Here is a 14149-nt window from a genome sequence, read left to right on the forward strand (position 1 = left end):
CTGAAACAAGTTTGTTAGGAGCTCAAACTATTACATAGCCACTGGAAGTGTGTGCTTTAAGCCCCTTCTGAAGAGAAAAATGGATGTTCCCAGTCCTTTTCTGCACTCCTCCAAGAGGGTCTAGCTTCTGGAAGTGATTGTAAACTTTAAAATTTTTTTGTTTTGTTTTGTGATCTAGGGAGACTCACATATACATAGTTTCTTCTGTTCACAGAACTGAGGTTTAGGATAGAGTTGTTTGGAAAGTAGTTGTAAAAGTTGGGGACACATGACATGTGACATCAACCCCTTTCATGAAAAACAGGGAGATGCTTTGTGTGTGTGTGTGTGTGTGTGTGTGTGTGTGTGTGTGTGTGTGTGTGTGTGTTTTACTGGGAACTGAACCCAGGGGTGCTCTACCACTGAGCTATATACCCAGCCCTTTTACTTTTTATTTTGAGACGGGGTCTTGCTAAGTCAAACTTGCCATTCTCCTTGTAAGCGCATGGTACACAAATGACAGAGGTGGGAAAAGGGAAGCAAACTGTGGATCAGCAAGCTCTCTTTATTCTGCAGTCACTCCATCAGCACAGGAGGGCTCATTTTCTTGGTATGGAAATGGCCCCCGGGTAACAGAAGGAATCTGAGTTTTTTAGTTTACAATGATGATGAATTAATCATTGGAGGCTACAGACGTGCCGTTTGGGCACTCAGGGACCTAGTTGTACAGATTAAACTTTCAACTCAGAAAGGCAGTTGTAAAAAGTTTGAAACTCATTGTCACTGGGAAAAGCTCACAACTCGATGTTCACTGCTTATCTTCCTTCCCCGAGACCCATTGTTACGTATTTCTCCCTCCAGGACTCATCTGCAATGGGAAAGGGTAAAAGTCCAGGGTCCAATGTTTCAGTATTTGCCTCCCCCCTTCAGGACCCATTGTGGTTGGGAAGGGTAAATGTTTGCTTTTGATGGAGACGCCTGGAATGAACCCTGGAAGTGATGAAAGTTTACTTTTTCCCTGGGGGCTATTCTTACTGGGAAAGGATGTACAGGGAGAGGTTTAATGTTAGGCTAATTTCCCCTTCCTCCTTCCAAGTCACACTGTCCCTCTGTTTTTCCTGGGGGAGCTGTCTTGTAGGAACATTATTTTCCATAACACTTTACTCCTACCTCAGCCCCCTGAGTAGTCACTGTTGTTACAAGCATGCTCCACTGAGCCCAGTGGCAGATGCATTTTTAAGGTCTTTTCTCTGCAGGTCTCCTGGAGAATAAAGTGCAAGACTGTGACTTTCTTTAACTTGAACACTGAGAGTTCATTGTAAGGTTATTAATTGTCCTAATTTCAATATTGTTTCAGGGAGGCCTGAGAAGAGGGAGGGATAAAGGGAAACAGGCAGTCAGTAGAGCAGTCAGAATACATACAACATTCATTAATTAAGTTTACCATTTTAGCAAGCTGCAATGTGACCTCCTCAAGATGGCTTCTGTCCCAGCTCATTGCTTGCTGGTTGAGAAGTGCCTCATTTTGTCTTCCGAATGACTCCTGACTTTAAATTACTTTCTTTGAAGAATACTGATGTTAGGTTATCCCTAAAGCAGCCCTCAGGCTTGCTGTAGGATGTGAATCAGCAAATAATAGTCAACCTGCTTTTTCAAGGAAGTATTGATGTCTTTTCGGAAGATTGTTGTAAAAAAAACTCATTTACTTATGCTGTTGCTAGTGGTTATAATATGCTAGAGTTTTTGAATACACTAAAGAGGGACCTGATAAATCAGAAAACAGCAATCCAGAGGATGAAGTTTCTAAAGATGATCCTTTAATCAGTTTGTAATAATAAACCTGGTCCTGGTGGTTCCTGTCCCATGTCAGAAGAGTAACATAAATTTGACTTAAAAATCCCAAAAGATAAAGGAAGATTATGTGAAGCTTTTCAGCAATCCAGGAAAAATGAAGCAAAATATGGCATTGGGAAACTAGAAAATAGAACATTGTTTGACAACAGTAATTCTGGTAGTCAAAATGAAGACATAGTTAAAACCATTCTTGTAAGATTAAGGGAAATTCTGAGCTTGTCTCATCCTACCTTTTTAACACCTGTCCCAAAGATTCCTACTAGTGATAAAATAGAGAAAGGGCCATTCCATAAATATCACATGTTTCAGGATGAAATTGCCATGGTAAGACAGAAAATAGAATAAAAAGTTAGAACCAAGAAAAGGAAAAGAAATATCGTAAGGATATTGAAATTATAAAAGAATGTTGACCTTCAAAGGGTAATCAAACTGAATGAAGAAACACAAAAACAGCATTCTATTATATTGAACAGTTTCAAATTCTGAAAGCTGATATTATATCACTAAATTTTAAACTGAAGAATGAAAAACAAAACATACACACAGAAAAACTAGAAGCAGAAATTGAATCATATCATGTCAGATTGATTGCTACTACACACTATCATGATGAAAGGCAGACATCAAAAAAAGACCTAGAATTTGCTTTCCGGAGAGTGAGAGATGAGTGCTTTAGTTCATAGGACAAGATGATTTTTGATATGTCTAAATTAAAACTTATTAGTGAGAGTCCTTCCCAACACCTTTCTAAATTCGAAATAAAAATCAGTCTAGAAATTGAGCTCCACCATGTAAGTGATGCTTTTAGAGAAAAGACTTTGCTTTTAGGACAAGTATAAGCAAACCTAAGGCAAACACAATGCCAAATGAAGGAAATTGAACACAGGTATCAGTATGAGCAAAGTAAAATGAATAAATACATCAAAAGCAGGAGTATTCAGAGGAGAGATTATCTCAACTGCAAAATAAAAATACATTTCTCGAACAGCAATTAGATGACTTTCACAACAAAGTTGACCATACAGAAGGCAGTAATTCATATTCAAGACAAATTTCACTACATTGTAAAGAAACTTCATACTAAGAGTGTTAATCACAGTCTCATGCTGGAAAACAGAAATAAGGAGTTAAATTGATGAGTAAAAGAAAGACTGACCAGTATGAAAAGGAGAGAGCAGGAAGAGAAGCGTTTGTGAGTCAACTCCACCAAGAACTGGCTTGTCCCCTGAAAGAACAATCTCTGTCAGAGGTTTCATCAGGTTAACACATTAATTTAGAAGATGAAACACAAGATTTAAAGAAGAAACTGGCAATAGTCAGGGGTGGTGGGAGAAGGAGTGGCAAATCACTTATAAATGGTGCCCAAGCAGGACCCGAAGCTGAAATTCCAGGACGGTGAGCCAGTGCCACGCTTTCATGGGCCTCTCCTTTACAAAGCAAAGTGTGTTAAGGTTGTATGTTAAATATAAAATGCTTTATACATTACAGTGGTTGCAATAAAAATTGGGATGAATGGGTTCCAGAGAGCAGAGTAGTCAAGTACATGGACACCAATCTGCAGAAACAGTGCAACCAGGAGCAGTATGTAGACAGGAAGATGAGAGGGGCTGCTCCAGGAATGAAGACATCTGGTCTGCAACAGAGAAATGTTGAAGTGAAAACAACAAAGAACAAACAGAAAACACCTGGAAATGGAGATGGTGGCAGCACCAGTGAGAAACCTCAGCCTCCTCAGAAGAAAAGGGCCTGGGTAGATCTGACTGTTAAAAATGAGGAAACATTTATGAACAGAGTTGAAGTTAAAGATTTCTGAAGGGCTCAAACCATGGCTTGTTGATGACTGGAACTTAATTACCAGACAAAAACAGCTCTTTTAAACTCTACACCAAGAATGCAAATAATCCAATCGACAATGGGCTAAGGAAATGAACAGACACTTCACAGAAGATCTACAAGCAATCAACAAACATATGGAAAAATGTTCAACATTTCTAGTAATAAGAGAAATGCAAATCAAAACCACCCTAAGATTCCATCTCACCCCAATTAGAATGGCGATTATCAAGAATACAAGCAACAACAGGTGTTGGTGAGGATATGGGGAGAAAGGTACACTCATACATTGCTGGTGGGGCTGCAAATTAGTGCAGCCACTCTGGAAAGCAGTGTGGAGATTCCTTAGAAAACTTGGAATGGAACCACCATTTGACCCAGCTATCCCACTCCTTGGCCTATACCCAAAGGACTTAAAATCAGCATACTGCAGAGATACAACCACATCAATGTTCATAGCTGCTCAATTCACAATAGCCAGATTGTGGAACCAACCTAGATGTCCTTCAGTTGATGAATGGATAAAGAAACTGTGATACACACACACACACACACACACACACACACACACACACACACACACAATGGAATATTACTCAGCCATAAAGAATGATAAAATTATGGCATTTGCAGGCAAATGGATGAAATTGGAGAATATCATGCTAAGTGAGATAAGCCAATCTCAAAAAACCAAAGGATGAATGATCTTGCTGATAAGTGGATGATGACACATAATGGAGGGAGGGAGGGGTTAGTGTTAGGGTTAGAGTTAGGGTTAGGGAGGGGGGCAAGAATGGAGGAAGGAAGGACTGTATAGAGGGAAAAGAGGGGTGGGAGGGGTGGGGGAAGGGAAAAAATAACAGAATGAATCAAACAACATTACCCTATGTAAATTTATGATTACACAAATAGTATGCCTTTACTCCATGTACAAACAGAGAAACAACATGTATCCCATTTGTTTACAATAAAAAAAAAACAGCTCTTTTATCTTTCTGTGAAAAAGAATGTGAATTTTGTTCTAGAGGATTATGCAAATTATGAGAAATCTCAAGGAAACACAGATAATAAGGAGTATGCTGTTAGTGAAGTTGTGACAGGAATAAAAGAATTGGGCACTCAACTGCTCTACACATTTGAGAGACTGCAGTATGTTGAAGTCTTGCAGATTATCCTGATGCACCCATGCCCCAGGTGTATGGAGCGCCACATCTACTGGAATTATTTGTATGAATTGGAGCAATATTGGAATACATCTGTGGATGGGAAGAGCCTTTCTTTTCTACTGAATTATCTTCACAGTTTCCTCAAGTACCTGGCAAAGAACTCTGCAACTTTGTTTAGTGCCAGTGATTATGAAGTGGCCCCTCCTGAATACCATCAGAAAGCAGTGTGAGAGGTGCTCTTCACTCACTTGTGTTTGGATCTCTGTAAACACATATTTGTTCTTAGTCCTTCTCTTGTACAAATGATGTACTTTGAAGGTGTTAGTATATAACAGAATTGATGTTTGTGTTCTGTTTGAATTTAAACGGAGAAAATAAAAGGGGTTATTTCTCCTCCCCCCCCCCTTTTTTATTTCAAATTTGCTACCAGTGTATTCAATGATGGACAACAGAGAGACATGCTGTAGAGTGTTTGCCTCATTGACAAAGCTGCTTTTGAATGCTGGTGGTTCTATTTCTTTGACACTACATACTTTTATAATATGTGTTAATGCTATATTACAAAATGCTCTGATTCCTAGTGTCAGAAGTTCAATTCAATGTATATGACTGAATACACTCATCCATTTATGCTTTTTTTTTTTAAATGGTGCTTGATGGGTTCCAGAAAGCAGAGCAGTCATGTACATGGACACCAATCTGCAGAAACAGTGAGGACTCCAAAAAGCCAAGTCTTTCATTTATTCCTTAGGCATTATATCTTTGCTCAAATTGTTGAAGAATGGTGGCTTATTCCATGGTTTTTGTATTTGTGTCTTATGCTTGTTTTAACATGATAAATGCAGTGCATTGTGTAGCTACAGTTTTCTAGAAAAGTCAGTCTTTTAGGAATTGTTTTTCAAATTTTCAATAAATTTTTTCTTTAAATTTCAAGAAAAAATAAAGAAGAAACTAAGATCACAAGTCAAACACAGTAGGAGTTGGAGAAAGTACAGAGAACTAGAAAAAGCTATGGCTCAAGTTGAATCTGGATCCTTTAAAGCTTCTCTAAACTCTAATAGTCTGTCAAGTCAGGATCTACTCTGGAAGCATCCCAAGATGCTTTTATCACTATATATGGACCTAAAGATTTAATCAGATATGATTTTGCTATACTGGTACTGTAGCCATTGTCAGTGTTTTAATATATTGCAACCATTATAAAGTCTTCAAAAAAAAAAGTTTGCCATTTTATGTGGGAGAGGTTTGTAGTGACCCAAAACAGTTATGAGGGTAACAGCAAAGATTGAAAATCACCATAACAGATTGAATAATGGTGAAAATTTTTGAAACATTGTGAACATTATCAGAATGTGATAGAGAGATGCAGTGGGCACATACTGTTGGAAAAATGATGATAGACTTGCTCAATGCAGTGTTCCACAAACCTTCAATATGTAAAGCACAGTAAAACACAATAAAATGAGATATGCCTGTAATATAATGCCAAAATGAAAGTTAATTGCCAATAAAACATAATATTCAATTTAACTCAGTTAGTTAAATTAGAGAATAAGTGGCTGAAATGAAGTTGTCATTTTATGGCAGTTCTATTGTAAAATGTATAATGAAGATTCTTTTGCATTCAGCCATGTCATTTTTGCCATGTAGTGATTCAAATCTTCCACCACATCTATGCGTTGATATTACTGTAATTTTTTCTCTTCATTTGAACTGTTAAATCATTAAAGAATCATTTACTTAGACATCATTTTCTTTTTAGACTCTTTAAAATTCTCACTCTCAAATACTAATATACTTGTGTGGCAGCACCAAGTTAAAGTGATTTCCAAGATAATTATATATGCTAATGATTTTTCTTTTTGATACTGCCAATTGAACCCATGTGTAAACATGCTAGGCAAACACACTGCTGGGTACATCCTAGCCCTTTTTATTTTTGCCTATTGAGATAGCATCTCCTTAAGTTGTCCAGGCTGGCCTTGAACCTGCCTCAGGCTCCAAAATAGGTGGAATTATAGGTATGTGCCACCACAACCAGTCTAATATGATTTTTTTAAATAATCAAAAATGAAAATTTTAATGTTATCTTGAAGAATTCTTATACTCCTATTAATATAGCAATTGATCCATAGATTCCAGTTTAAAAAAATACTACTATATTGTTTTGCTTTTTAATATGTTCTCTATTCCCTTGTCTTTATTGACCTCTTTTGAATTTCAGCTCATGTTTATTACCAGCTTTTTTTTTTTTTTCAATACTGAGGATCAAACACAGGTCTGTATGCATGCTAAGAATGCACTATACCATTCCACTGAGCTACACTCCAGTTTATCACTCCATTTCATCTTCTCTTTTGGACCTCAGTGTCACTACATAGATTATAATATAAATCTTGGCTTATTACAATTTACCTTAAGTTAGTATTCTACCATTTTGCAAACAATTTAAGGAATTTCAATGGCATAATTCATTCTCTACTCACTTCTGCCCATTGTTCTATTGTTGCTAGAATACAGTGTTATTATCTTTTGCTTCAGATGATAGTTTTGAAGAGAAAGACCCCCTTTCCCACCATGGTGCTGGGGATTGAACCCAGGAAGCAAGCTAGGCAAGTGCTCCATCACTAAGCTACATTCCTAACCTTAAAGAAAGACTTCTGTATGATCCTTCTTAGTGCTCATTTATCCTCCTTCCAGTGCATATGTGTTTACATCTGGGATTTTCTCTTTAATCTAGAGGTCTTCCTTAGGTCTATTGTGTGTATGTGAGTCTAATGACAACAAATTCTCTCAGCTTTTGTCTGAAAGTGTTTTTATTTAACCTTTGTTTTTGAAGAATATTTTCTTTAGGTAATAGGTGCTAGATTGGCAGGGTCTTCTCCTCCTCCTCCCAGCATTTAAAGTTATTTTTACATCAACTCCTGGCTTTCATTGTTTTGATTAGAAGTTAGGCATTTTTCTTATTTGTGCTCTGCTGTATGTAATGTGTATTTTTCTGACTATTTCAATAATTTTTCTTTTTCCTTTGTGTTCAGAAGTTTGACTATGTGCTGTGTGTGTGTGTGTGTGTGTGTGTGTGTGTGTGTGTGTTAAACAGCCTGCTTAAGATTGCTGTGCTTCTTGAATCTGTGGATATGCTTCTTCAGAATATTCTCAGTAATTATAGTTTTTTAAAAATTGTTTTTAGTTGTTGATGGACATTTATTTTTATTTATTTATATGCCATGCTAAGGTTCAAACCTAGTGCCTCACACATGCTAGGCAAACACTCTACCACTGAGCCACAACCCCAGCCCACATAATTATCTTTTAAAATATTTCTTCTTTTCTATTTTCTTTCCTCTTCTGGGGCTCCAGACTATTAGACTATTTTATGTTTCATCTTTCACTGTTTTCTTTCTGTGCTTTAGTTCGAATGCTTTTTATTGACTTAATCTTCAAGATTAATTATCCATTTTTTTGCTTTGTCCAGTTTTCTGATAAATCCATCCAAAGAATTCTTAATTTTGCATATTTTGTCTTTCTCTTAATAGTGTATCTGATTTGGCTCTTTTTATGGATTCTCTTTCTCTGTTGAAATTGTCTGTCTTTTCATCTGTTTCCATCATCTTTTTTCTTTTATATTTTATAAAAGATAAAGTTCTTATCTACTAATGGTAAACGTGAATCATCTGTGTTTATTTTGTTTATTGGTTTTTTTCTTGGTCATTAGCTACTTCTCATTACTTTTAAGTTCTGATTTTATGTTAAATATTGTCATATGACATAATTATAGAGACTATATTGGTTTATTTTCCTACAGAAATATCATGATATTTTTTTCTTTTAGATAGCTAGGTTAAGTTGCTGATCAATTCAATCAGGAGTTGATCTAAGTTAGAGTTTTATTGCTCCTCTTTTGATCAATAGTTTATTACTGGTTTCAAATGCCTGTAGAACAGTCACTATCCTGCTGTATTATAGGCCCTCCGGAAGGATTTTGAGATCTAATCGTTTTGAGACTAAGGAAGTCCTACCATTTTCTAGGTGAACCTTGGTCTTGTATGTCTCTACATGCCTGGTAAAAACATGAGCAGTAGGAAGAACCAGCTTTGCATTTGGAGTTCCTCCAGATTCAGCTCTTATCACATCAGCCCTCATAGCCATTAATCTCTATTAATTTCTCTTTACTTTAAATCCCTTTGTCTACAGCAGACCCAATCAAATGCATGTCATGTCCAGACTTAGAAAATGTTACCAGGCTGCAAACAGCTTACCTATGAAAGGCCCACCCCTTCTGAAATTAAAAATTTTTTAGACCTGTTTGCATCTAAGGTGCTCCTTTATCTTCGAAATTTATATAAATTTTAGCTTCTCTTTGTTTATAGTTACTATGAGAGAAGGATAGCCTAAAATATTACAATTCTAACTATACATTCTAACCAAAACAAAACCCCAAAACAAACCAGAACTTTGGGAAACACTGTTAAAAAGAGTTGTGTGCTTTTTTTTTTTTAATGAAGCATACACCCAATACTATGATGCTCTGATTATTAAGAGCTTATACTAATGTAGTAAAGATATTTTAATTCTATTTGTTCTTTCTCAATTTGAAAAAAGCTATATGACATTTGTAATAATAGAATAATCATATATAATTTCTCTATTTTATAGAAATAAATTCTACTTTTCTTTTATTTCAGGAATTTTTAGAATGTACTCATGAAACCTGCCATTCACATAATCTTCAGCCTGTTAAATTTTTTCTTGAAAAACTGATTCAGACATATGAAATGATGATTGTTAGACATGGGTAAGATTATATTATCTGCCATAGTTAGATGCTTTTTAAAAATTAAATTGTTTAAAAATTGAAATTCATGAATTAAAAGAAACAATAAACTTCATATACTAAATAAGCTAGGAAGCAAACAGCCCCTCCCTTCCCAGTAACTTTTATAAGACAAAGGTCTATTGCTCTTTCATACTACATGTCCAATAAGGGTTGGTTAGAAGTGCTTATTTAGTGACTAGTAATAATAACTATTACAGTTTGTGCTTTTGGTCATCAAATGTTTTATTCACCTCCTTAATGTACATAAATATACTCTTCACTTTTCAGAGAGACAACCTAAAAGTTCTAATCAATAAATGAATCATACTTAAATTCAGGATTTCCAAATGATGCATGCTTATGTCTACATCAGATTTGAAAGTTGTTCCTTTTGATCCAGAGTCCTCCAGACTAGCAAGACAAATTGTCTACCCTCCACACACTCAGTATAATAGTAGTGGGTTTACCAGAACAAGATTTCCAGAGCAAACACTCCCATTAAGAAATTGGAGAATAGAAAACACAACAACATTGTTCTGAGGCAATTTTAAAATCCTCCTGGGCATGTGAGGGCTCCAGTTCCAGAGGTGGATTTACTGTAAGCTAATGAGGCTTAAACTTTAGGACTTCTTACTTGTTGGGTCATTCCAAGAGGCCATAAGCATTTTCTTTACATAATTTATTGTAGGGCTGGGATTGTGGTTCAGTGGTTGAGTGCTTGCCTAGCATGTGTGAGGCACTACGTTTGATTCTCAGCACCACATATAAATAAATGAATAAAATAAAGGCCCATCATCAACTAAAAAGTACTACAAATTATTAGTTGTATAGGGTGTCATTAAAGTGGATATGGTAATCTTATAATTATATATTCATTAAAGAGCCTCCTCTCCCAAATTGTACAATTTTTCTTTTTTTGCAGTGCTGGAGATTAAACCCAGGGCCTTGCACTTCCAAGGCAAGCACTCTACTAACTGAGCTAGATCCCTAGCCCAAATTGTACAATCTTAAACGTCCTGAAAACTTGGATCTACTTCTGCTTGATTTTGTTCCCTCAAAGGAGCTTTCTAGTCCATTTTTCTCTGTAGGACTTAGTTTAACCTTCTGCAAGTTCTTTCTATTTTCCCTATTGTGTGAGGTGAACATTGGGGAAAATATTGTCCTTTGTAACTGAGAAATGTTTTCAGCTTGCTTCCTGATTATAGAAAGTTGAGATCTCAATAGTCATGATTCTTTTTTAAAGAAGGGTCTTAAAAAACACTGTTATGCACAATTTCCAGCATACACAAAAATGAGAGGAATAAGTACAATCAACCCTGGTGTATCTGATACCCAAGAATCATTTTGTTTTAAATATTCATATATATTTTAGATTTAGGGGGTTGACAGTAAATCCCCTTAAAAATTTTTTGTTTCTTTTATTCCAGCAACTCTATGTACCTGTAGCTATAATTACAGTCCTTATTAAATCACACCTTTCTAAATTTCCTTGAATATTCTTGAACCTGTCAGACTTAGTTGCAAGAGTCACACCTTTAGTCTATTTTCCCTGAATTATTTTTGTCTTTTTGAAATGATTGCATTAGTTTCCCCTTATCTCTCTTGTTTTTATTTTTCACTGTATTAAAGGGAAAAATTACACATTTTGAAAGATTCCATATTTGCATACTTTTTAATTATAGTAAATTGTTATAATTTTTCCATTTTATGGTTGTTCATTTTTATTGTGCCCAATTTATAAATTAAAATTTGTCATAGTTATATATGTATAGGAAAACATATAGTACTATATAGGGTTCAGTACAACCTATGATTTCAGGTATCTACTGGGAGTCTTAGAACATATCCTCCACAAATAAGGGGACTCTTATACTAGGAACCACATTATTACTTCGTAGATTTTAATAATGTGATGCAATAACCCTACCCTTGAAGTGAGCTTTGATATCAAGCTCAGTTTTAATAGATCTTTATTATTTAAGGTTTCTTAATTTTTTTCTTCTACTAATTGGGGATAAGAATAAATTGTTTCATTCAATGATGTAACTCACTGAATTTCTGGACTATCCTATTTCATTCTTGCTTGCATACATGCCTTTTTGTTTTTCTTTCTGGGTTCATCTCTTGCAGTTCCTTATTATGATTTATACTAATAACATTCTGTTTACTATCCTTCCCCCACAAAGTTCCAGTTTCATTAAGTATGTTATTCATCTTCCTGCTTATCTAAAGGGATAAATTTACCAAATTTTTCATCATTGCATAGCAATAAATGTCAATCTTTTAACATGTGATAACTGTTTATTGACCATCCATGACCTGTTCTCTAAGCCAATGCCATATATTTTAGTATTTCTTTTTATGGCAAGAACACCTTCTCCCCTACTAGGTACCAGTATCTGTCATTAAGAATGGCTTATGCTTTTCTGTAGGAACAATCCATAAACAAATCCTAATGATGCATAAAACAAAGTTTGTTTCTCATTCATGTTATCTGTCCATTATATTAGTAGACTTTGTTCATTATATTCACTCAGGGCCCCACCTGTTAAGAGTGGGCACCACTTCAACATTTTTGGTTACACCCATGCTGCGGGGAAAAGAGAGCTCTGTAAGGTCTCTTACTGGCAGTTGTCCACCTTTGCATGGAAATAATACCCATTATTCCTTTTATTAAGCATTAGTTGGAACTAGTCACCTTAGTTTTTCCCCACAATGGCCAGGAGACTTGTGTGCCCCAAGAGGGGAGAGATCCAGAAATCTTTGGCAAAGAACACTAATAATTACTCTAGCAAATGAAAGCTTTAGAAACAGACATTCTTCCCATTTCTCTCCTTAGGAGATTCCAAGCCTCAGTTTTTTAATTTTAAGAGGACATATATAGTAAGTTTTTGTTGTCATCTAGAGCCTTTTTATCATATTTTTTGTAGGTAATGGTATGAATATAGTTCAACCAGAATAGAAGTTAAATTATATTTTCTGAATCAAATTATATGTCTGAGAAAAGGTGTAATAAATTTTTAAAATTATATGTAGAAGGGCTTAGGATATGACTCAGTGGTAGAGTGCTTGTCTAGCATGGATATAAGCCCTGGCTTGAGTCCTCTGTGAGAGAGAGAGAGAGAGAGAGAGAGAGAGAGAGAGAGAGAGAGAGAGGGAGAGAGAGAGAGAGAGAGAGAGAGAGAGAGGAGGGGAGGGGTAGGGGACAGAGGGAGGGAGGAAAGTAGAAAGAAAGAAAGAAATATGTAGTAATTATTGTAGGGTAAAGTTTTATATACGGTTATAAATAATTTACCATTCTGTTTTTTTAGAATTTTATTGAGTAATTACTTCTTTAATAGTTTTATGTTAGTAGGAGAGCCTTTTGCTGCTAAGACAAAAGTTTTACATGTGCTGGCTGATACTTTAACTCTTATGAATGAACGTGGCTATGGAGAAGAAGAAAAGGTCATTTATAGAACTGTGAACCCCAAATCAATTACTATGGGCCAGCTTTTTGGACAGTTTGACCCAGTGTCTCATGAGGTAAGCTGCAACAGCTTGTTCACAATTCTGCTATTGATGGTGCATAATAAAGCAAGAATTTCAGTGTTTTTATGTTTTTACTGCTAAATCCAATTTTCTGAAGGGAACTTTCCAACTCTTCCTTTTTTTCTTCAGTGGACTGATGGTATTGTGGCAAACACTTTTAGAGAATTTGCCTTAGCAGAAACACCTGACCGGAAATGGGTTGTATTTGATGGTCCTATTGACACTTTGTGGATAGAGAGTATGAACACAGTATTGGATGATAATAAAAAGGTAAATCACCATGATTAAAGGCAGAGCAAATTCAGACATGATTAAGTAATTTGATATATTCAACAGCATATCAACTAGGATTATATATTTAAAATAAAGGATGCACCAAATTTAATAGGTTTATAAATGGTTGCTAGTGAGTGCTTTGTTCTTTTTTGATATAGAATGGAAATAATATATTAAAACTATTATATTAAGAGGAAGGCATAGTAATTTACTAGGAAAGAATAAACTGTCAAGTAACTTTAAGATTTCTTATAGAACTTTAAAAATTTTAGGAGAAAATAAAAAGGCTTTGTTCTTTTCAGAACATTGAACACTTCAGTCCATATGTGTTATATATTACTATAGGAGGTGTGAGATATACAGAAGAACTAGAAAGTGAAAGTTTTCTAATATTTATTTTAATATATGAGATAATACACATAAAGTATTAAATGTGTGCTAATTCTAAATATAGATTCTGTGATTTTTTTTACTCATACAACTATCATACAAATAAAGATATATAAAATTTCCTGCATGCTGCAGGGTTCACTATGTACCTTTTCAGTCTATACATCCTACCCCAGATAATCACTCTTTAGGCTTATGTGATAAATTAGTTTTGCCAGGTCTTGAACTTCATGTTATGAATCACATTTTTAATATTTTCTCTTTTGATCATTGTATATGAGATATTCATGTTGATGTGTTCCAT

General features: G+C 35.3%; 1 protein-coding gene and 1 pseudogene across 2 annotated transcripts in view; both read left to right on the plus strand.

Moving 5' to 3' along the window:
- Nucleotides 1–14149, plus strand: part of LOC306647289 (dynein axonemal heavy chain 12-like) — a 332440-nt gene that overhangs the window by 144571 nt on the left and 173720 nt on the right. Inside the window, 3 exon segments of the mRNA XM_079116520.1 lie at nucleotides 9518–9627; nucleotides 12990–13173; nucleotides 13309–13449. Of these exon segments, the coding sequence (XP_078972646.1) occupies nucleotides 9518–9627; nucleotides 12990–13173; nucleotides 13309–13449 (435 nt within the window).
- LOC306647290 (mortality factor 4-like protein 1) lies at nucleotides 36–5211 on the plus strand (annotated as a pseudogene). Its single transcript has 2 exons — nucleotides 36–3701; nucleotides 4649–5211. The product of its transcript is annotated as a mortality factor 4-like protein 1 (transcript).

The sequence above is a fragment of the Sciurus vulgaris genome (genome assembly GCF_902686455.1).
Source record: "Sciurus vulgaris genome assembly, chromosome: 16".
Lineage (NCBI taxonomy): Eukaryota > Metazoa > Chordata > Mammalia > Rodentia > Sciuridae > Sciurus > Sciurus vulgaris.